We start from the raw sequence: 24,896 nt of genomic DNA, 5'->3' as shown, positions 1-24,896 counted from the left end.
ACACATAGAAAGTGATTATATATATATAATCACCTGCAGAAAAAAAGGTAAAAACAAGGGTATCGAGAATTCACACGCGATGCACGTGGTCACCGTAAAAAAATTCATAAGTTCTTTAAATTAAATCTGATTTCGCTTGAAAAAAAAAAAAAAAAAAAAAAAAAAAAACTGAACACAAGGTGTTTGAAACAGAAGCGCCACCTTCTGGTGAGAAATCTACGTAAACGTACACGTTTGCTTATATCGTGGCGTTTCTTTAATACCGAGAAGAGTAGCTGAGTTTTCCTATTAGTAAAAAAAAAAAAAAAATAAGAAATAGAGTGGGTTGAAATGTTAAAAGTTACTAATAAGAGAGTTACAGTAGGGAGTATCGCACTATTTCGCTAGAATCTGTCTGGCCAATCGGAGCGCGAATTTTCGGTGACCAATCAAAATGTTTATAACCGTTACACTTCCGAGGTCACATTTCAAACGCGGAAGTAGCGTGTATTCTCTGTTTGCGAGTCAGATTTTCTTTAAGATTTCCAGTGGGTTTTTTTTTTTTTTTTGTGTGAGATAATGTTTAAAAAAAAGACTTACGCAGGCTGGTATTAACTAGCGTCCAGTACAGCTGTCAGTTTGTATAACTAATGCGGGGGTTCCGTTTCTGTCAGCCCCGACGGCGCGGCTGTTGTTGACGTGTGCGTGTGGCGAATCATGTTGTTTTGCAGCAGGAGAGTTAGTTAGAAAAGTTATTATCCATGGCTGGGGCTGTGAAGGTGTTCAGGCACCCGGCTCGACACGGCTATGCCGTGGAGAATTCCCCGTTTTTCCCCAACAGATTGGCCTGCGCCTCGTCTCAGTACTACGGCATCGCAGGTTCGCCTCTTTCCTTCGCGTCACAACACACGTCGTGTCCGGCGGCATTGGAGGAAACCGTCCAAAGTGGTTTTTATAGCTAATAATGTCCATAAAGTTTTTTTTTTTTTTTTTTTTTTTTTTTTTTTTTGGTTGCTCGTTGACTGGGTGCATACACATCTAAAAAAAAAAAGCTACCGATCGTGGTGTTGGCTCTTTTAAAACGTAGAATTTGCCAAGTTATCATAGTCACTCACTGTGGTAACTTTGTGGGGACCCCGTGTCATATTGTGTGGCATCCCTGGTTTCGATCAACACGATGTATGATGTTTCTCTGCTTTGTGGTCTGTGGATCTGGATGCTGAAGATTTAAAAATGTGTTCTTAAAGTTTTCCCTCTGTGCTCACACATTGGCGTAGTCTTTTTGGCATACTGATGCTGGCTTCCCCCCCCCCAGGATGTGGGACTGTCTTGGTGTTGGAGGAGGGTGAAAATGGTATATCTCACATTGTGAGGTAAATTTCTCACCTTCTTTTTTTGCTTTACCACTAGAGATGGACATATTCATTCATTATCTGTAACCACTTGTCAAGTCCAAAGTTTTTGTGGTTCATTTTATCCCAGAAACACAGGATGTGAAACAGGGTACATCCTGCACAGTGCACCAGTCCATTGCAGGGAAATCTCACACACACACACACACACACTCACACTCACTCACTCACTATGAGGGCAACTGGAACTCTCCAGTTCTACTGGAAAATATGACTGCAGACTGCAGAAGGAAACTGGAGCACCCGGAGAAAGCCAACATGAACGTTGAGAGATGATGGACACTTTATACAAGCCGAGTAGGTTCATAATCACTTCTGAACTCAAAGCCCAGCAACTGTGCGGCTCCAGCACAACCCCGTACGCCACCAGCAGTTTACAAGGACAAATTAGCAGCGCTTAACTGTGGATAAGTTTATAACTAATATAGTTATATACAGTAGCTACTGTATAACAGAGGTCCTCATTAGGGTGCTGTTCTTGCTATGTGCAGCTTCAACTGGAAGGATGGGCTCTACGATGTCACCTGGAGCGAAAACAACGAGCACGTGCTGGTAACCGGTTCCGGCGACGGCTCTCTGCAGGTGTGGGATACCGCTCGTTCCCAGGGTCTGCTGCAGGTGCTGAATGAGCATAAGCAGGAGGTGCGCACCCCCCCAGCACGATAGCATAAACCTTCTCTGTCTTGCAGTTGTTTTCAGAACTGCAGCGGTGCATAGACGTTTTGACCCGTTTCCTTTGCGCGTGTGACCTTTGTACGGCCGCTTCTCCTGCAGGTGTACAGTGTGGACTGGAGCTTGACGCGGGGCGAGGCACTGGTCGTGTCTGGTTCGTGGGATCACGCTGCTAAAGTGGTGAGAATTGGCTGGACCGTGCACTTCTGTCGTGGCCTGTATCGCTGAAATTCCTCTGGAATCATTAGTGAAGCATTGCTGTTTCTCCAGTGGGACCTGGAGCGCCCCCATTCACTCAACACTTTCCACGGTCACCAGGGGGTAATTTACAGCACTATCTGGTCCCCGCTCATCCCAGGGTGTTTTGCATCTGCCTCAGGTGGGTACCTTTGCACACATGAAGGTCCATTTTGAAATGGAATATTTTCCAAGAATTGGCTGAATTTAAAAATTGAGGATGTAACATTTTACATAGGCCATTTTGCAGCAGCAGGTGGTGGTGATGTCAGAGCTGTTGCCTTGCGCTTGGGAGAGCCCAGGTTTGGGTCCCCCATTTGGCTGTAGTATCCTTAAGGTACTTATTCTCATTGGATGTAGTAAGAACCCTAGAACTAGGTAATTCTTTGTGTTGCCTTGGACAAAGTTGTTGCAGTGTCAATGTTTTGGTAATAACTACATCAGCCACACAATGTCAGTCAAGGAAGCCCTGTACAGGTCTGAAACGCAGTCTCGAATAACACGATAAACAGCACAGATACAAACGCAAAACCGGACTGAACCCTGTGAACATCACTCCTGAACATACGGCTCTCATCCGGAGTTGCCTGGCCAAACACCTCCCACAATGCACAGGAGACAAACGTGAAATTAACCAGTCAGAACCTTATGGAACCAATAATCACTCAGCGTACAAAAACAGTTTCAACACAAGGAGCCCCAGAGGAATTAATTTACAGTTTTCCTGCACAGCACCATCACAATATGGATGTATTGCATGTGAGCATTTCTGGGGTATGTAATGGGTACATACTTGTGAACCGAGGTCCTTCAGTCGTAAGGCAGCATCTTCAAACACTTTGCTGCCCACTGCCACAGGACCTTGTCGTGGGCCTGAGAAATGAAGAGTATTTCTTGACCAAGGATCACAACACATCAGATCATTCACTCAGTTTGATGGCAGAGCTTTTGTATAAGCTTTAATTGGATGGCCTCTGATGAGTGGAGGGTTTGAACCGGTTAATTACTGCTCCTTAGTGGACTGAGATGCATTACTTTTTCCTAAGGAGTAATTGGATGCTTTTTTTTTAAAAAAAAAAAAAAAAAACTGCTGTAAAAATAAATAGCTTATTGATTCTAGAGTACTGTAGTTATCAGTAATTAAACTAGAAATGACTAAGACTTGTATAGAAATATTTTTTTAGGTACCATCACAGCCTTTTTTAATTCATGATATATTATTGTCTGATTTAATTATGTTTCAAAGTTATTTTCTTCATTGTTAAATTTAGTTTTACTCTTTTCTCCCAAGTGATTTACAGTGTTACAGTACTTACAATTATTACAGTTACAAGCTTACAATTATTTATCCACTTATACAGCTGGGTAATTTTACTGGAGCAATTTAGGGTAAGTACCTTGTTCAGGGGTTCTACAGGCAGAGGTGGGGATCAAACCTGCAACCTTTGGGTCCAAAGGCAGTAGCTCTAACCACGATGCTACCAGCTGTCCCCTGTTAAACTTGTTTAACTTACTCTACCAGCTGTACCAGGAACAAACCGTCTGTATTCGTGCATTTCTGAAGAAACGTGTTTTGCATGTTGTGATAAGAATTTGTTTGATCATATGCAGTTTTGTATCTGTGCCATAAAATTTTTAGTAAAAGCTGCAGTCAACACTGAACTGTCATTATAGGTGTAACTGACTATTAAAAAAAAAAAATCTAAATTTCATGATTCAATCCATCCATCAATTTTCCATAACCAGTTGTCCTGAACAGGGCCTACAAATCCTTGTAAGCCTTTCCAGTGTTCTTTAGGGCATCATTAATTATTTTCATGCTGTGTGATATTTTTGAAGTCTCTCCACTTTTAGGTGGAAGCACTGTGATCTTAAATTTTGTCAATTTTTTTAAAATACTGTAGCACTTGTGCTTCACTGATCAATACCACAGTGTTTTGGTGTGGCTTTTATTCGGCTCAAAGCTGGTGAGCAATTTAAATCTGTCTCTTTTGTCTTATGGGATCTTTTATTTTTGGTATGAAATGATACATTAACCTACAGTGTGAGGATAAAGCTAAACTGAACTGATTTCTTACATTGATCCTAAAGGCTGGCCAAAATTTGTCCTGGACGCTGCCACTTCTGATGTGTATTGTACTCGGATATTTGTGAACAGGAGTGTAATTACTCATCTCCTGATATTCTTAGTTTCCAGTCTTTTACTTATCCGATTTGTGGTTATTAACACCACTTATTAATCGGTGGGAATTTTCATTTGTCTGGCCTGTGACATTGCGTCCAGAACAATAAACTCAGACTGCATTTGGAAATTGCACCAAGCAGCTATATGAGAGACTGGGATGGGAACTGTGTACCAACATTCTTGGCTGCAGTCTTGCACTCTGTGGTCTCCCTTGCATACTCACACATTTGCATACTGTGTTTTGCACCATTGTGTTTTAATTTTATAGTTATTCATTTGTCTAAGTTGAACACAGCATGCGTCTTTCGTAAACCAGTCTATGCACATTACTGTGGTTGTCTACCCCATGAAATCAGTTTTTAAAATGAATTGTGTATATAATTTTAACACAAATTCTTATAAATTCTTTTTAAATGTGTCACACAACTTTTTTTGTTTATGACATTAGGTATCACGTATGGAGATTTTCAGTTGAGCTTGGAAGAAACTGGCATTTTTTCCAATTTAAAATAATGGGCATAGTAATTCTGCTGTTTGGTTTTGTTGATATTCTGTTTGTTTTCAGGAAGAAATTAGTGCCAGATTGCGGGGATATCGTACCTCATTAACTGAGATAGTGTACTTCTGTTTGACTTGTTTTTACACACGCACTGTCTTATTGTCATATTTTTGTTTATATGTTAAATACTGTATAGTAATTTGTCTAACTTTCTCCAAAGCACCTATACTTTGCTGATTTATTTACAAGTTTATGTAGCTGGGTAATTTGTACTGTATCAAATCAGGGCAGTACCTTGGTAAAGGGTACTGCCGTGAAGTGGGTTTCAAATCCAGGCCCTTTGACTGAAACATGATGGCTCTAATCACTGTGCTACCCGCTACCCAGTTATTCCATGCATCAACTCCTTTAAACATCACTTTAGAAGAGAGAGAACCTTGTTTAATCAAAACTAGTATTCATAGCTCAGATGTGACATTTGCACAGCTAAACTGGTTGTTTGTGTACGATGAAGCAGTGGTGTCTTTCCTAAAGTTCAGGCTTTACGCAAATTCCCATTAAGTGGCCATTAATGCCCTCAAGCGTTCGGTAATTGTGTCGTGATCCAAGCTGCTGTGGTTCACTCATTAATTGAATGCAGTCTGCTCCAGTGCAAAAGAAGATTCTTTATGTGACAGTTGGTGTAACAAAGCATGTGATTTTATGAGCGTTACTGCTGAAGTTGACATTCGCCGAATGCACAGAAATTGCGCCACGGGTTCCACTTAGGAACAACAACTAGTAGACTGGCGTCTGGTGGTCCCTGCTATGTTCGATTCTCAGCTCTGCTGAAATCGTGATTGGGTGAGAATGAGTGTCCAGTTCTGTCCCAGCCGACGTGGTCTCCGATGCTGCTTGCCAGGGTCCCTAGAGCCGATCCATAGCCGCGGTCCCAACAACTAAGACATGTAATGGAACGTACAGGGCGGTGGGGTGAGAGTTGGTACAGGTTCTCTGGACCCTTATTCTTTGCTGAGAAAATTGTGCTTTACTGTTTGGAATAGCAAACATCAGGATCATAAGGTCTTGAAACAATTCTTCTTATATATTTTCTTTGGTGTATTATTGTATTATGTTGGAAGGTCTCGTTTATTAATAGAGTATTTACCTGTTTTGGAAAGGTGATCATCTACAACTTGTGTATATATAGGTAGGCTTATAGTGAAAGATGACTGCTTATGTTTTGTTGAATGCAGGATGGAACAGTAAGATTATTGTGCAGTACATGTTTTGAGACATGGTTGCAAGCGCGTTTTCGGAGAATTTGTCGGAGACGCAACCCAGACCGCACCAAACCAACTAGCCCTGCAGCCATGTCATGCAGTTGATATTTTGTTTCTGCGGATTTCGGGAGCGTGACCCACTGTGCGTCTGCACTCAGAGCCTCAGGGGGACACAGCCCAGACCTGGCTGGATAAACAGCTCTGTCGGCAACGTTACTGTCGTACTTCTGATAACAGGTAAAGATTCACATACACATACTTTACTGCATAAGAACAGAGTGGTGTTTGTTACATTTTTCCTAATATGGCGTTTAGAGTATTGTACAAAGTCACTACTTGTATGGTTGGGGTCTTGGTGTTGGCTGTCGGGGTTTTTAGGGCTTCATTAACATCCGCATCCACACCTTTCCCTTCACACAACATGTGCCATTGCGTCAGTAATGAGATGTAGCCTAAAATCAATGTGTAGGTGCTGAGGTGCAAAAAGCTGGTGCAGGATCATGGGATTGGGGAGGCCACAGACCAGCTGTGTGCTCCATCAGCACAAGTGCTGACATGATGGACACACTAGAGGGGCACATGAACTAAAGGGGTGACCTTGTGGCCACTGCACTAAACAGTCCCCCTTAACACTCCTCTAACAGGGATCTTAACAAAACACCCCTGTTCTTTCCATTAGACTGCAGTCGTGTTGTTTTTTTTTGTTTCATTTCACCTTGCTGCATCCATCTGACTTTAATAAACCAGAGATAAGCCTATATTAAAACATTTTCAGATGTCATCTTCTCAAGGTTTTGCGTCTGAACAGCTGCCCAATTGCTTGTGATTTATACCCCGCCAACAGAAGACTGTATGCAGCACGGTGGGTGAGGAGGCAATTAGTTCTCAAGGTTTTAGCAGGGGTCTCCTTGATGTGAGCACATGCTCCGTGGTGTTTGTTGGTGTCGTTTTTGAACAAAAGACATTTTGGAAGCGCAGGGGAGGGAACAATAGCTGCTTCAGGTCTTGACGGGCGCTTATCACAGACACAGATACTCCCTTTCATTTTCTCCCGAGATGTGTGATCGCAGCAGGGCCTTCACCGAAGGTTCGCCTCACTGGCTGTGAACGTCACTTCGCTCTGCGTTTGCTTCCCATGTCTGAAATCTCAACAAGAGATCGCTCTTGCCGTAATTAAACATGTCAGCTCAGCCCCAAGCTACTCGGAAATCAAAGTGATATTAAACACCAACATCTAGGCCATCCCCAGCGAGGAATATTGACATTCTCTGGAAAAAAAAAAAGATTAGTTTTCTTTTTGCAGACCTCATACATGAAATGCCCCCCCCCCCCCCCCCCCCAAGTATTGACATTCTGCCAATAATTATAGTTAGTCTTTATTAAATGATATCTTTCTTGCTTTATCTCTTCTGTATTTGTCAGCTCAATAAATAGAAATTACAGAATACAACTACACTGCTATTTAGTTTTGAATGGTTGAGTTACAAGTTTGCAGAAGTACATTTTCCTGTTTTAGTTCAGGGCATTTTCTTCACACGTGTTTTTTTGAAGATGCTGTTTGTAAGGAAGCAAACTCAACCTGTGCTTACCCTCTGCGTCAAAAGATGGCAGTAAAGTGCACTAAAAGTCAGAGAAGGGGCATGAAGTCGACTTTATTCTACTCGGTAAAACCTTTTACAGCTTGAATTTTGTGTTGCCGAGCGTTGATGATCAATAATATGATGAGCATTGAACATGTTTAAAGTCTATACTATTGAACAGGATGGTGTGAAGGTGACAGTTTTTATTTATAGTCATTTAGAATTCATTTTAATGTAGCTTGAATTTAATAAAATCTTAAATTCTTATTTATTTTAGCTATATTTGAACATTTTCCAGACATCAGGGGGTCTTGAGGTTATTAACCTTTTAATGATTGTGACTTTGTGTTAAAAGTGACTGGAGTTCTGGTCCCAGTTGTGCTCATAAGTTGAGGAACCATTTTGTACTTTGTTGGACTATGGAAAACTGTGAAAGGCTTGAAAAGGTTAGCAGCTACCAGTCCATCAAAGAACACTTGTGCAGCGCATTTGTTTCAATGATAGTGATGGCAACACTAACCCTACTGCACCCAGTTCAAGTTGGGGGTCGTTTTGCAGATCTTGCGAGTCTGCTGTTGTCCCCTAGAGAAACCTGCCTAGTCTGGCTTCGCTCTGATGTCCACTGCTATGAGATGGTAATGCTGTAAAGAAAATTTTAAAAAAGAAAACTGGTTAAATAACAATATAATGATATTAAATGTAAGTGATCTGGTGTTTATAATTAGCAGAGCTGTAGTCTGCCTGCGCTGTGTAGGTCTATAAATGGGGGGTGTTTGGCTTCCGGCTACAAGTGTGCTTCGGCACCTCCGTTTCCTCGCTGCTCCAGGAGAGCAGAGAGCAGCAGAAGCTAATCAGGTTTGTCCGTGTCATTGCTGGGAGTCTGCAAAAGTGCACCCATGGGCCGGTGCGGGGCTTTAATGTATATTATAAACCAGGTGGCTGCTAAGATTGACTCAAAACACACAATGCGAGACATTATTGTCCAGAAAGTGTTTCTCAGTTTTACACTGTTTGAAGTCTTTCTAAAATAGAGTATGTAAGTTTAGTATGTGTTCTGGTCATAATTGTGTGCTCGCAGGACCACAGAGACCCATTGGTGGCAGCCCTTGAAAGAACCCCCATTAGTCACACAGTACTGCCCTTCTACAACCATGCTGTTTGCTTCCTCAGGGGACGGGACGCTGAGAGTGTGGGACGTGAAGGCAGGCGTCTCCAGGGTGGTCATAGGTGCACATGCGATGGAAATCCTCAGCTGTGATTGGTGCAAGTACAATGAGGTACCCCTGAACCACAGCCGCTCAAAGTAACATAAGAACGGGATCTTAAGGGGTTCTTATCCTGGGGTGCATGGGTCTCTTGCAGGTTCATGGATGGGCTTCATGTGGTCCACAAAGCACAAATTTGTTTGGAAATAACACCAAATAAAAAATAAAAGCATATTGCTATCCTTGACACTCTGTAGGTGAAGGTGGTCAATTTTCAGGGCAATAAACTACGTGCTCATTTTAATGTCTTTCATTTCAAAGATTACCCAGATTTTAACCGTCTTACACAAACTGTCCTTTTTTGTTTCTTATGCTTTTAAAAGTGCAACTGAATATATGTTGTGGATACATTATATTCACATGTTGAGCATCACGTGCTGGATATAATTTCAGTTTGTACAAGGTGTTTTTTTTTTTTTTTTTTTAATGCGCGCGTGCTGAATCCTATCCTAGAATGTGCTGGTAACCGGAGCAGTGGACTGCAGCCTGCGCGTTTGGGATCTGCGTAATGTGCGTCAACCTATAGCAGAACTCCTGGGTCACACCTACGCCATCCGCAGGGTAAAGGTGAGCACTGTATCCAATCCACACGCAAGATCTGCCCTTAGCTCCTCCACGTGTGTGTGGAAAAATGGTGTTTGATCAAAAGGACGCACCTGAATTATTTTAACTAGGCGCAGTCTGACTTGAGCTGCCTGTACAAGTATCGTTCTGAAACGGTTCATGCATTTTCCTCACAGTTCCTGACTTTCAGATTTTCTAAAACCGATGTTAAAATGTGCTTACTGTACACAAACTGCAGAACATCTGTTGAGACTGTTCCTGGCAGTAGTTCAGCATTACTGTGAGCTTAATGCCTAACGCAGTGGTGTATTCAACACCTGCATATTGGAAGAGGATCATATGCTCTTATTTGCTATGAAATGCAGAAAATTTTGTTGAACAAGGCTCAATAAATGACAAGTTAGTCCAGTTAGGCTTTGCTGACCTCCCCTGCACAGAAACATTTATTACGCACCTGACATCAAGCCAGTTGAGAATACTGACAAGTAGTTCTCCATGTCTTAGAATAATCTCCCACACAAAATAAAGGGAAATAGTCATTTATTGTTAGTGTTAAGCTGTCACTTTCGTCCAGGTGATTTGCAATGCTAGATATGCTGCACCGATCAACCTATTATGTATCCAACCACAACACAGTAATGTAACACAAACCCACAGAGCCACACACTAAAGACAATGTAGGGTCACCTGAAAGATGTCTTTTGGCTGTTAGAGGAAATCTGCCCACGCACAGGGACAGCATGCAAACTTCACACAGACAGAGCTGGATTCGAACCCAAAGCTAAGGAGCAGTGAGGTTCCAGCACTACTTTTTGTGCCCTTGTCTGCCAACACAGGTGTTCTACGTATTGTGCAAGACTTTATAGAACAAAACGTTGGCCCAAGTCTCCTTCCCTTGGGGCATTGGCTGCACATTTCTGTTGTGTGTCTCCATGCTTTCCTTTCTGTGTCTAATGAATTATTGAGTGTGTGTGGTCATTATTGCTCTGTATGGGCTGTGTGTCTTTCATGAACGGATGTTAAACCTGGAGCATTGAGGGGAGAAAACTGACAGCGGTGTTGAGTATATATAGTCGTTAGGAAACTAACCATCTGTGTCATGGTGTGTGTGTGTGTGCTGGAATACCTGTTAAGCCCAGCTTTTGCTCTCTCACTTACGGCTATAAGAGAAGTAATTTGCACTGTATGTTCTCTACTCTTCTACTGTACACCTTGTGCTGAATTAAAGTCCTTCTCCTCCTTTCACCCCATCAGTTCTCCCCCCATCATCACACAGTGCTGGCGTCTGTCTCGTACGACTTCACTGTGAGGTAAGTTTTCTTGCTTGACATGTCCACGCCATCCTCTAACCATAAAATACATGGGGGTGTAACTTAAAAAATGAACTAATGTGGTTCATCACCTATTGAGTAAATGAACAATACATAATATTATAAGTGGTGTCTGTAACAGGTATTGAACCGTTGCTACAGTTCCTCTATTATATTTTATAATGCTTTGTTTTTTTAGCTTCCAGCTTCTGCAAGTAGTTAATAAATTTCTACTGTCATTTTATATTTTAGTTGTTGTTAAGTGGCAGTAGATATTTTTAAAATCTATGAACAGCAGGACAGAACTGGGTCACAACATAGACAGAATGAGTATAATGAGAAAACACAAATACCTACAGATAAAAGTAGATATAGCACAAGGGGACGAAGGTACAACGTTTAGCCCAAGCAGCCATGCAGCGCAAAGAAGTTCCAAAAAGGAAACCAGAGCTTCAAGTGTCAACCACAGCGCATAGATGTATTTACTTGCCAGGTACTATGGAAGAGTCATGAACATGAATACAGAACATGTTTTGTATTCATCAGGGACATAATTCTGTTTGTGGTGTGTAAGTTATGTAGAAGGGGCAGATCAAACTTTTTGTTTCTGAATAGGTCTTTTGAATAGTTGAACACCATTCTAGTAAGTTTGTATCCTGTCACATTCCAAGAATCAATGTATTTAGAGGTGTTCATTGGATAGAATTTAAAATGCGGTTAAAGCTCTGTAATGTACCTTATCAAAAGGCTGAATTAAAGGAAATTCTTTCCAGACCTTTCCTTAACCGTCTTGCAAATGTTACTGTAGTTACTGGTGTCTAACCCTTGTGTTGACATTTCATAAAAGGTCAGTCTCTGAATTGAGTCATAAAAGTAGACAGATCACAGAAAATCTGGTGCAGTAACTATAAAACGGTGCATAAACCTGAGCAGCATTCATATCTCATCCACTCTCAATTTCAAGGTAGACTGGTTTGTTTTCATTCAGGAAAATAGGCTTATGGCCGTCGCGGCAACACGGCATTTAATACGGGAGCTTGTCTCCGGCTGAATGAGCCGTTCCAGAAAATCGCAGCTGAGGAGAGTGGTTCTGCGTCACGCTTCAGACCACATGTGGAGTGGATTTCCTCGGCCGTGGAATTGGGCACACCGATCATCAGTCATGTTCACAAGTTACAACTGAGCAAGTCCTTGCTTCCTGTAGGCCAGATGTGCTTTGACTAAAAATTCTGTGATCCCCTTTGACGTGAAAAGTCATAGTAATAGCTGGAAAGAAAAGCAGGCCATCTCAGTCTTTCAAAATCTGTATTTCTTTTGTACTGAAAGGAAGCAGAATTGATTCCACCTTAATAGTGTCACGTTTCAAAGGGCACACGTCAAAGCAAAATGCACGTGGCGTATAGCAGTTTCATTTGACTAAGAGCATGCTTTAATAAAATGCCACGTCCAGTCGGCCGCATAGACTGACATTGGGTAAATGCAAGCGATTGAGTAGAAAGATTGGATCGATCTGAGAGATTGCAGAGATTGGGTAAACGTGGGAGATTTGAGTGTCTGTAATCTGTTTTGGGAGACGGCAAAGATACGAGAACACACAGAGACGTTGGGTGGACGAGTAGTAGATTGGGTGCTCACTCCTCCTTCACTCTCATTTTTTCGGTCTACATTTCGGTAGTCTACTGAACAGCTGAGTCCTCCTGCTCAGTGCGATCTCCCCATTTCTTACGGTGACATGTGGCCCGTGGTGTCCTTTCCTCATGTTTTCCCCATATCATTGGATCACAAGTCTCAACAAGATTTCAGACAGACATTGATAGAAATTTGTACACCAACACCAAATTCCACATAATTTAATGGTCCTGGCTTGTGTGGTTTTGCTTCTAATTTAAGATCAGTATTCCACAGTTTGCACACAGGTCTTTTGTTTGTCTTCCTCCAAGCTTTTGTGTTGAGAAAGGGGCATCCTGTAATTATATTTGGCGACAAAAAAGAGCCACAATTGGATTGATTTTTCCGGAAGAATAAAGAATACATTGGGCTTTCCAATGGGCGAGTGTCCGCTCATATCGCTGTCTTGTCGTCCTCGCTGGAAAGACCCCGTGTTTGCCGTAGCCCCTGGAACGTGCGCGGAAAGACACCTGCTGTTCGTATGCACTTCTCTTTGCTCTGCCTTTCAAATAGCAGCCGGGCCTGGTTTCAATACGTCAGGTAGCCGTGTTTACACGAGATTAGATGTCCATCTACATTGAGAGGAAGTCAGCGGGGCTGGTTGCCGTGGCCCTGGTAAACAATCAGAGGTTTGTTAATTAAGAGAAGGACCGGTTAAGCCAGGGAATGAGGTAAATGAGCTGTTGGCTCACATTGTTTAAGGTATAATTAAAAAGATATTGCTTTACCTGAAGTGCAGCTAGTTCCTACCCCAGCTCCATCGTTGTAGTGTGAATTTACATTTTACCTGCTCTATTGCATCTATGCGACCAGTGAAGTATATATCCTTAAAGTTTCTAGTTGAATAAAATACCTGTGGCTGAACTTTCTGAAATTTTGGTGAACAACCTGGGTTTCCCACTGTAATCTGTGCTGCATTTAGAAATGTGTTGAGATTTGAGTTTTTTTGAAATGATTACTGCTGACATCATTCTCAAGGTATATTTCCCGTCTGGTTTTTATGACACTTGATCACGATGCCGTAGTGACGCAATGATTGGGATGCATGATTTTAACAGCTTCCTTTAAACAGTTCCCAGTGCGGCCATCTCTGAGAGCTCCTATAAATAATATGCTTTGGCCACAGCACACGGTTACATTAGCACAAATGCTCTTCTACTTTATTTATGTTGGGTTTTTTTTTTTAAGGGAGTAATTTAATTACATTTGCGGAGTGGATGGGTCTGTCTCATCAGGAGGGGGATGGTGCTGCGTCAGGGTTTTGGACAGATGCCCGCAGGCAGGGCAAGACGAATGACCTTTCAATTAGCATGATTGCCTCTCCTTTCTGCTGCACGGCCTGCAGGTTCTGGGACTTCCAGAGAGCCGCCCCACTGCTGGACACGCTGGAGCACCACACCGAGTTTGTGTGCGGCCTGGACTTCAACATGCACATCCCTAACCAGGTAACGGCTTGTGCACTTAATGGGTCGTGGCCTTAACGAGCTCGGAGGAAGAGATGAACAGGTCTCACCGCAGGAAACCATTCACGTCGTTTACCAGCTTAACAGGTGCCTGTTTGTCGTACTGCACATTTTTCGGTTAAGAATTTAACTCAGGTTTACAACAGCGGCACCGTTCTTGGGACTCAAACCTACAACGTTCAGTCCATTCCCATAGCGCTGTACTGCCGGATTTATCTAGAGTGGTCTGTGCATCGATACTGTTCTCTAGTGTCCCTTCCCCAGTTGCTCTTCCCATTCCCAAATGTTTCTTCTAAATTAGATAACCTATAAGAGAGTGCAGCCTTGGTTCTGGGGCCTGGGCCATCTGCAGGCAGCTCTTGAAAGGATTAACTTGTCAGTGTGCTGATTCACAATTTTTTCGAGGGAGAACAACACGTTACCCGAATGAGGAAAAAACCATACAAGACGTTGATATTTAAATACAGAATCCTTTAAGTAAGATGTACATGTCACTTCCTGATATAGTAACTGTATGGAACTTTGGAACTTCTTCAGAAGGTCTTATGCATGTTTTGCATTGACCAGATTTCATACTGATTTTTTTCTGTGCAAAATACTCTCAGGTATTCGATTTCCACTCTTCGTTTTGCTGACGTAACAGGAACGGCGTTTTTAAAGCCTGTAAAAATAGAGGAATACAGATGAACAGCGGGATTTTAGAAGACAGTCACCTGACAGGGCAGCCTTGCTTATTTGGACTGAATTTTTAATTTTTTTTTTTTATTTTTTTAAAAAAAAAAAGAAAAAGAGGTCTTTTGTGCTTCCACAAACAAACCAGGTGGACCCTTGTGTTCATGTAACCACATTGTGAATTGTATTTCTGGCACTGCCCATCAACTTTGCAGTGACCTTACAAGGGACTTCACAGGTCTGTGGCAAGAATTCTGGGTAACAGACCAAACACGTGGTCAATATGAGACAGAAGATGGAATGAAGGACTGAGTCAGGAAATGTGCCATTCTTGGGATTGCGGGGGAGGCGTGTTTGTTTCAGCACTAATTTAATATTTCGGTGACGTATGAAGTTATTACCTTCCTAAAGATTTTAAGAGGATCATAAAACTCCGACCACAAAGTAAAGACATCTTTTAATGTGAAATTATTGTTATAAAATCTGTTGCTTAATAATTATTGCTTTTTCTGAGGTACATGTCTTATTGGCTCCACAACTGTAGATTGCCCAGAAGGTTTGATTGCATCTGAAGGCAAGTTGACCTGAACATTATCTTAAGTAAACAAACTGCAAGCAGAATGGGCCTTACAGATGGATGCACAAGGAGGCATAGTACTGCTGTCCTCCTGGAAGTGCAAGCAGGAAGGGCTGGTGAGGAAATTGCCCACAAGAACGTAGCAGGCGCCTGCTTAGGAGAGCAATAAAGTCACAGCCAGTTTCATACTCAGCATTTGGCCCATAGAGAGACCACGCTGTTCAGCTTCAGCACTGCATGTTCCTCTCAAACTCCTACCTTATGCTGCACTGCCACAGCAATCGATACGTGGAAGATCTCCGTTAGATCGCTCTCGTGTTGGTCACGGGTCGCTTTGTACGACATAACCCCCATCCATCTATTATGAATAACCGTTTGTCCAATAAAGGGTTGGAGTTTATCCGAGAAGGCAGGACACACTCTGTACAGGTCACCATTCCACCACAGGGCAGTCTCACATACACACGCTACAAGCCATTTAGAGTCATATGTTCAACTGAAACGCACGTTTCAGAGAAACCGGAGCACGTGAAACGAACACAAAGAGAACGTGCAAATTCTGCACTGACCGAAGAGGATATGAAACCAGCATCTGAACACTCAGCTCAAGAGCTGTAAGGTGCCAGTGCCAGCCTTCATCTAAAACGCAAAGCAATTTCTTAGCGTTTCAGTGTTGTAACGGGGCAAAAGACTTGGATCTTCTTCAGTCTGCTTACGAGTGTGTACGTTGAAAAGGGATTGATTTCAACTCGGGGAAAGTCTGTGAAGGTCGTCGCTGAAGCTTGCAGGGACTGCGCAGCCGCAGGCCGGAGGAGCAGCGCCTCATTTGGCAGATCTGCACCGCTTCTTCTGCTCTGCGCCATTCCCATTCTGCTGCCAGCGGTGCGGGTTTTCCTTTTGCTGGGGTGGGGGAGGTAACGCTCCCTCTTACTGCAGCCCCACACCCCGTGTTTGCTCCGCCCACCGCGCTGGCTTCGCTTCTGTCGCGTCCGCGAGATGCGCGCCCACGAGATGCATCTCCTTGAGGATGGCCGGAGTGGACTAGTGCTGCTTTCTCCTGGACTCCGTGCCAAATGCTACTGCTTCATATGTTTCTCCTTAGAGACAAAAACATCTGGTACTTAAGCATCAACTTTAGGTAATATGTCATAAAAGTGGGAAAGGTGGGGAGGGTCAATGGCTAAAAATGTTCTGTACCAAATCTGTCAGAGACTTAAATTTGAGCATTTTGTTTTCTCTTGCTAAAAGACACAAAGCTGACGAAAGGCAGTCGTTTCCCTGGCTGTCCTTTCCAGTTTCTCTCCAGCCTCCCTCTTCTCCTCAGGCTGCTTTATCCCTGTGGCAATCTCCTTTTGTGCTTCACCGTAAAATAATAAATGGAGGCCATTTATTTCATCAATGGATGAGTCACCACAGCCCGACGGCTTGGCAGCAGGTTTCAGTTCTTGTGGAGTACTCGGGAATAATTAATGCCCCCTCCACACACACACACACACACACACACACACACACACACACACACACACACACACACACCTACAGGAAGGGATGCTGAATGGAACAGCCTTTGCTTTTGTACTTTCACTCAGTCAAACGCAGAACGTTTTATTTATGTTCGAGTTAATTTCCACTGAAGTTGCTCATCGTGCCATGGTTTAACTTTGATGTTCCAGAAATTCGCATTATTTATACATTAGACCATCAAGACTCAAGTGACAGTGTGGACTTTAGGCAAGAAAAGTTCATGTACATCAAAACTGATACAGCAGGTGCAAGGTAAACAGCAAGGCTGTTGTAATCTTAATCTTATTCACAACACTTCAGGAATACTGCCTTGATTTATTAGACAACATGACAAAGAAAACATTGTGTGATAAAACATCATTGTGGGGGGTCCTGGCATTTGTAATAGCATGCTTATTTTGCTATGGATTGAACTCTGAGAAGCAATCGGCAGTAGAGACCGATGTATTCTGTGTCTGACATCATTGTTGCCTGCTGCTGTTATGTTCCATAAGCATAAAATGTATTTCAGTTAATTTGTCGAGTGTCGGAGTTTCTAAATTGTCTCCTCTCAGCAGGATGTTTTTGTGTCATAAGATCTGAGGTTTGGGCACATTTGCCAGTCTGGAGAAGAATAAAAGTATCTTTGAAGCAGTCCTCGTGATTCCCCATCATGTGGAACATCTGGTACAATGCCCAGTCCCTTGAGTCTGGCCCGTCATACTACTCTTATTTCACAAAGGTCCTTCAGGATGAGCTTTTTTGTTATCTTTCTGCGTGACATACTGGGGAAAATTGTGACCGATGATTTGTTTACAGACAACAGTGCCTTGATGTCGGCATTTCAAGAGATGATAACAGTGACTTTACTCTGGACCATTACTCATGAGCAACATGTTTGTTCTTTTCATCCTCATTCCTGCTGTCGTAACTCTCGTTTGTTTTTCCTGAAATTAAAGCGGTCATTCGCAGATCAGTGATGTCAAACTCAGTTCTTTTCTGGCTCAGTTTGTGGACATTTCAATAAGCCCTGATTTTGTTGGTGAAAACAGGACATATTCAAGTAAATTTTACAGATATTTTTATTTCCATCATAATGTAGTGCTGGTGCCCCTCAACTTCTGGGTTGTGGGTTCGGACACAGGTTCAAATTGGCCTCATTCTGTGTGGAGATTGCGTGTTCTCCCTGTGCTCATGCGGTTTCCTCGCATGGCTCGGGTGAACTAGAGACTCTGACTACAGTGTGTATATTGGGGTGATTTGTGTTATTGCTTGCTGTGGACTGCTGTTCTGTGTGGGAGTACTCGCCCTGTGTTTCCAGGATAGGCTCTAGACCACCACAACCCTTAATTTGACCAGCAGTTATTGATGATGGATGGATGGATGGATGGATGGATAGCATCTCCTGAATGTAGAAATAGCTGCATTTCCGTAATGCACGTAACACTTCAAAAATGTCAGCTATTGTAGGAAGTGCCACCAGGAAGTAAGTTTGATCCCAAAAAAACCTGATTCTGTAGGCATTGCGGATAAATCTGAGGTCTCCCTCTGAAATGTTGTTCGTTCACAGGTGATGGACTGCGCCTGGGATGAAACGGTAAAAATATACACACCTTCGTGCCTCTCCAGCCTTCCATGTATTACCTAGGAGAAGAAAGAAGATGTGAGATCTTCCAGCCTTGAGGAACAGCAAACGGCCACCTGGTCCGCTGACCGTTAATGTAAGACGGCGCAAGGAGCTTTCCTGCAGTTTCTGTAATGATGCTTTTAAGAGGAGCCGTGGCAGTGGGCATCGCGGGGGGGCACCTTACTGTAACATTACAGATGGGAACAGTCCCATTCGTAACGGCTGTCGCTCAACCGGTCTGTTGCTGTGTCGCTGCATCGTGCCAGGCACTCGTTCATCTCCCTTCTCATTTAAAAAGTGTAAAATGGGAGCTGCAGCCTGTCCGTCCTGCACAGTTTTAGCTGCGGACATCTGGTGAGCGCCTCGCTGAAAGGCCACGGTGCAGAGGCTGCCTTTTCCTCCCTGCAAATTTAATCACAAAAAAAGGATTGCTTCCTGTCTTCACTGTATGTGACTGAAAGGAAATGGAATAAAACATATATTGCTAAATTTTTCTGGTAATAAAATTGCCTACATGACCTTAGAATCATTGACATAATGAAAATATCAGAGGATTATTTTGTAAGGTTATTGTTACCTGCAAACATTATATAATTCTGCATATGTGGCTGTGGCTAAAATGTGTTATCTGCAAATTTATGGTTACCTTTAGGAGGTGAAAGTGTTTCGTTTTATCTTGTTTTCGTTGACAAGGGTTGTCACGGTGCTCTCTGGGAAAATCTCCTTTGCTTATAGTTCTCTGAAAGTAAGACTTCTCTTATTCATATGTCCAGGAATTTTCCCCAAAGAGTGGATCACTGAAAAAGTTTTTTCCATAATGAGCTTAATATTTTTCTTGTTATAACAGTTAAGTCTAAGGTCCATTTGAAGCTACTGACAGTTTGCCATAATTGCCTGTGGAATATTTTGTTCAGATGTTTTTGCTTTTGAACTTTCTGGAACTGTTTTGTGGAGGAAAAAGACAGTCGGATTATTATGTGAATAAAACAATATTGCATAATTCTCACTGTTGTCTTCTTTGAGCCTTACACTAAAACTGCGGTCGAATTTACCCTCTCATTGAACCTTATCCCCCCCCCCCAGCTCGCACGGGAGCGGTAAAAATGGAAAAGAAATGGGTTTCTGCGCGTAATCAAGGTTCCACCGCTCACCAGCTGAACCAGTGATCCATGTACGTTTATTAATTAATAGGACAAAAGTAATTGTGTTGCTCATAAACACTTAATTAGGGTCTTATGGTGCCTTTTCCGCGGGCTATGACTTGATTTTTACGCGATTGTCGCCTTTCCGCGCGCGCGGTCCCCCGGTCACACTGTATTCTTTAATAAAAGTGTGTTAAACTGGACTCAGAGATCTGAGCTCTTTCGGTCCCTTCAGTCACTGACCACTGACCCCCCCCCACTGGACGGTACTGCTCTCTGTCTCAGAGACCAATCCGTGGCCTCGGATTTCTGTGACAAACATCCAAAAAAAGAAGCAAGTGGACTCAAAGTGGGCAAATTCCGCACGCAGAGTCTCCCTACATGTGTCTCCGTCGTGTTACATGCAGCGGCGCGTGTCCACAGCGCACGTTAAAAGAGAACCTCCCCCTCTGTGTGTGTGTGTGTGTGTGTGTGTGTGTGTGTGTGTGTGTGTGTGTGTGCGCGTGTGTGTGTGTGTGTGTGTGTGCGTGCGTGCGTGCGCGTGCGAGCGCGCGCACACATCCCTCCTCCGAGCTCCACTGCGGCGTGATGCGAAGAAATAAAGATGAGGAACTCCTGACGGCGCATCTCCAAGCCCCAGATCCCCGAGGAGCCGCCAGTGTCCAACTTCTCCATCTCCGATTCGCAGCTTCTCCTTGAATTCATCATGAGCCTCTCCAAGTGGACCTCTTGCGCATAAACGGCTCTCCAAGGCTTTGCCAGCTGCTGCTTGAGCTTTTTTTTTTTTTCTTCCTTTTTCTCGGATGACACTGGTCACCCAGACGTTTGGAGCGTCCATCCTGAAGAAGAGGGAGTCCGCGGAGCATCATCTGGCAGCTTCCAGGTCCAAGGCACCCAAAGACACCTGGAGGCACCTGAATTAAGGCTCAGGCTGAAGCCTTGCTCCGCGCGCTTCTCCAGTCCCTTCGGCACCGTTCCCTCCCTCCCCCCCCCCGCCCCCTTGGGCCCTTCCCCCCATGGAAGTGTGCAAGGGTCGCCTTCTGGGCATCTCCGTGGCGGTGGCCCACGGCTTCTTCTCGGGCTCCCTCAACATCCTGCTCAAGTTCCTCATCACGACCTTCAGCTTCAGGTTCCTCACCCTGGTGCAGTGCCTCACGAGCGGCACGGCGGCGCTCAGTCTCGAGCTGCTGCGCAGGTCCGGCAAGGTGGACGTGCCCCCCTACAGCCTCCAGCTGGCCAAGGTGTTCGCGAGCGTGTGCGTGCTGTCCACGCTGCAGTCCACGCTCACGCTCTGGTCGCTGCGCGGCCTCAGCCTGCCCATGTACGTGGTGTTCAAGCGCTGCCTGCCGCTCGTCACCCTCGTCATCGGGGTCTGTGTGCTGAAGAACGCGACGCCGTCCGTCGGGGTGGTGGCGGCGGTGCTCATCACGACCGGGGGAGCCGCGCTAGCCGGTAACAGCCGCCGCCGCCCCCCCCACACACACACACACACACACACGCGCACGCACAGACACGCACGCCGTACGCGCGCTTCCCTCGCGCTCACCTCTTTTTCACAAACCGCTTTTTTACCTGTTTCTCTCAAGTTCCGACGAGATCTGCTAGTTAAGGGCACGGACTTGTAACCGCACGGTTGCTGCTTCGAGTCCCGCCCATCATTACTGCAGGGAAATGCACAACCGAGTCAAACAGGGGAGCTCTTTTGGACAAACTCCTTAGCTAGACGTAATAATAATAGTAATGATTACATTTACTTTTCTTTATTTTGCAGATTCTTTTCTCCAAAGTAACTTCCAATGGATACTATAATATGTAGCGTTACCAGCCCACACACCTTATTCACCGCGGTGAATTACACTGCTAGAGACACTACTTACACTGGGTCACTCATCCATACATCAGTGGAACACACTCTCTCTGTCACTCACACACTATGGGTGAACCTGACCAGTATGTCTTTGGAGTGTGGGAGGAAACCAGAGCACCCAAAGACTTACACTGCTAGATACACTACTTACACTGGGTCACTCATCCATACATCAGTGGAACACACTCTCTCTGTCACTCACACACTATGGGGGAACTTGATCAGCATGTCTTTGGACTGTGGGAGGAAACCAGAGCACCCGGATGAAACCCACACACTCTGAAACAGACGCGAGAATATGCAAACTTACACTGGGTCACTCATTCATACATCTGTGGAGCACACTCTCTCTGTCACTCACAACATTTACATTTACATTTATTCATTTAGCAGATGCTTTTCTCCAAAGTGATGTACATCTCATAGAAAATACAATGTGTTCATATAGGAGAAAGAGACATACAGCTGCAGAGGTATGATTCTTAAGTACAGTTAGTTTGTTTCTTTCCACCATATGAACCAACGTCCATCACACGAGTGGCTGCATAAAACTTTATCAGAATGTCGACGATTCCTGATCACCTTCATAGTAATTTTTTGTAGATATATATAAACATTTACATTACGTTACAATATTAATACATCATATCAGGTATCTCTGAGTCAGCTTTTTGTTACTGTTGTCTTTTTTATGTTTATTTACCTGTTTACCTTCGGTTTTATACTGGTTAGCGGGATAAGTAACTGTTAAGGAGAGAGGATTGTAATCGGACAGTTGTTGGGTCGACTCCCACCACTTCTGCTGTAGTGGCCTTGCTCAAGGTACTTACCACAGTAAAAATATGCAGATGTTCAGATGAGTCAAACGTGACTTTGAAGTATGACTCAATGTCTTTCTTCATCCCATAGGGCAGGGTAGTAAGTGCCATGGAGTCCAGGTTGACTCCTGCCCAGCACTGTGAGGCACCAGTGTAACCCGCTGCACCGCTGTGCTGCTCCACAGTAATGTAGTTGTATGCATTTTATTGCAGCCCCTGTAATAATTTTATTTTAGTAATCTACACAGCAGCTGTGATAAGTCTGTGAATAAATGGAAAAGAAGTGGGGGGGAAAAAACATCTCTTCTGCTTTACAGTGTAATTTTCCTCATAGTATTTTACTGTGTTTGTTACCCCTCGTCTTTCTAAAAACTTGACTTTGTCTGTAAGCTGCTGCTCCTGTCTTGTTTATGACTCTCGTTTCTTAAATGAAAATAAATGCATCCAGACCAGTTAGTCTTTGGGTTACCTTGGATTAGCACTTTTACTTTGTACAAACCTAACACTTAGTCACTTTATGGAAGGCACATAGATAATAATAATAATAATAATAATAATAATAAAGGCTGTTATATTTTTTAGTCAGCCAGTAAAGGTAACTCTGTGATTTGGCTCTTCAACATTTGCATTTTATTCATCCTCCTAAAGATCATGTGTATGTAATGGGTCATAATTAATCTTTATAGTATTATCTTTCATTCTGCCAATAACACTTTAGAAAATGTATTTGTGCTGTCGGTGTGCATCGGCACAGCGTTTGGTTTTAATCTGTGTCCCCGAGGAGCCATTTGTGAGGTCATGGGTGGGTGAAGGTTTCCTCAGTTGGCTTTGCGTGTCAAACGTTCGCTTTATTGGCCTTCAGGAGCGGGAGACCTAACGGGAAACCCCTTCGGGTACGTGACGGGGGTCCTGGCGGTGATCATCCACGCCTCCTACCTAGTGCTCATCCAGAAAACGAGCGCAGACAGCGACTACGGGCCGCTGACAGCCCAGTACGCCATCGCCATCACAGCCACTCCAGTGTTACTCATCTGCTCCTTCATCAGCATGGACGCCATCGAGATGTGGTCTTACTCTGGTTGGGCCAACCCTTACGTCACCTGCCTCTTCATCGCCTCCATCTTCATCGGAGGGGCCATGAACTTCACGACTCTCCACTGCACCTACATAAACTCGGCGGTCACCACCAGCTTTGTCGGGGTGGTCAAGAGCATCGTCACGATCACGGTGGGCATGCTGGCCTTCAGCGACGTGGATCCCACCAACCTCTTTGTGGCTGGGGTGGTGGTCAACACCGTGGGATCCGTCACCTACTGTGTGGTCAAGTACTTCGAGACCAAGAAGAAAAGCAGCTATCAGGATCTTGAGGAGGCCAGCAAGGACCAGGAATTGCCTGGACAGCCTTACACCGAAGAGAAAAGCCCCAACGGAGACACCGGGACGTCCCTTACTGGACCTCTGGGGGGGACCGTGGACGTGAGCAGCCAATCAGAGCATCCGGTCACCAAAAACAGCAAATCAGAGTTCATCGAACTGCATAAGGAGGTCAGCCAGGCGAAGAACGAGACGGACGGCTCATCTCTGAGCGACAGTTACGTTGGAGTGTGGCGATCCGTCCGTAACGCGAAGTTCTTGAAGAAGGACACATTAATTGACAACGAGGAGCTCCAGAGTCCCTGAGGACAGCTCTTTCTGTTTGGAAAGGCTGCATGTCATGCTGTTGTCACACTCAGAAAATAAAGTCATTGGGATGCTTGGGTTTTGTGTTTTTATCTTGACAAAAGCAGTTTCTACAGCTCAGTAGTATTTTTCCAGAAGTTCCTTTATACTTATTGAAAGAGGTATATTAAATATTTCAATAACTGAAAGGGGAAAACTTTAATTTTTTTTTATACTGAATTATCACTTATACCATCACACGACACCACTTTTTGCTGAATGAAATACCAAATAAAACAGAAATAAAGGTGGACGACCATCCCCTGTGAGGGACAGAGCAGAAATTACAAGAGTAACTGAACTGATACAATGAGATGGCAAATACAATGATCTGATTTAATAACTTGTGTTTTTCTTTTTTTTTTCTTTTTTTTTTTTTGCACATTCAGGTCATCTAAATACCTGTCCAGAATTTATTATAATTTTTCAAAAACAAGGAATAATAGTTCATATTTGCATATAAGATGCAAAGTAAAACCTGTCTGGTTTAATAAAAAAATCTGTTTGTTGTGTTGGTCTTTTTTTTTAGCGTTGCAGTCATTGCCTTGCCAGCAGGTGGGGTTGCGGTTACTGCACCCTTTATCCCAGTGCTATTGAAATAGTAAAAAAAAAATAAAACCTTAACTTTATAGTCATTATAAAGCTGGTTTTTGCAAACACTGGATGTTGTATACAGGCAACTGGTAGCGTAGAAGGTCAGCGCTGCTGCCTTTAGACCCAAAGGTTGCTGGTTTGAATCTCACCTCTGCCTGTACCCTTTAGTAAGGTACTTACCCAAAATAACTCTGGTAAAACTACCTAGCTTATGAACAGGTTAGTAATTTTGGAGAAAAGTGTCATATGAATGAATCACTGTAAAATGTGATTAATATCAC

At 43.7% G+C, this 24,896-nt stretch overlaps 2 protein-coding genes across 2 annotated transcripts; both read left to right on the top strand.

Annotated features, from left to right (window-relative positions):
- The first annotated feature begins 416 nt into the window (after positions 1 to 416).
- Positions 417 to 19,456, top strand: pex7 (peroxisomal biogenesis factor 7). Its single transcript, XM_018742360.1, has 10 exons — positions 417 to 858; positions 1,295 to 1,352; positions 1,883 to 2,033; positions 2,166 to 2,243; positions 2,334 to 2,442; positions 8,997 to 9,103; positions 9,545 to 9,658; positions 10,910 to 10,965; positions 13,979 to 14,078; positions 18,419 to 19,456. Exons 1-10 carry the CDS (start codon positions 741 to 743, stop codon positions 18,494 to 18,496), a joined length of 969 nt encoding a protein of 322 aa, XP_018597876.1. The 5' UTR covers positions 417 to 740; the 3' UTR covers positions 18,497 to 19,456.
- Positions 19,457 to 20,633: 1,177 nt separating this feature from the next.
- slc35d3 (solute carrier family 35 member D3) lies at positions 20,634 to 24,029 on the top strand. The gene is made up of 2 exons (XM_029253448.1): positions 20,634 to 21,069; positions 23,165 to 24,029. Exons 1-2 carry the CDS (start codon positions 20,634 to 20,636, stop codon positions 23,980 to 23,982), a joined length of 1,254 nt encoding a protein of 417 aa, XP_029109281.1. The 3' UTR covers positions 23,983 to 24,029.
- The last annotated feature ends 867 nt before the right edge of the window (positions 24,030 to 24,896 follow it).

Source organism: Scleropages formosus, chromosome 1 (assembly GCF_900964775.1).
Source record: "Scleropages formosus chromosome 1, fSclFor1.1, whole genome shotgun sequence".
Lineage (NCBI taxonomy): Eukaryota > Metazoa > Chordata > Actinopteri > Osteoglossiformes > Osteoglossidae > Scleropages > Scleropages formosus.
Note: the sequence above shows the minus strand (reverse complement) of the source record. Positions and strands in the feature narration are given on the sequence as shown.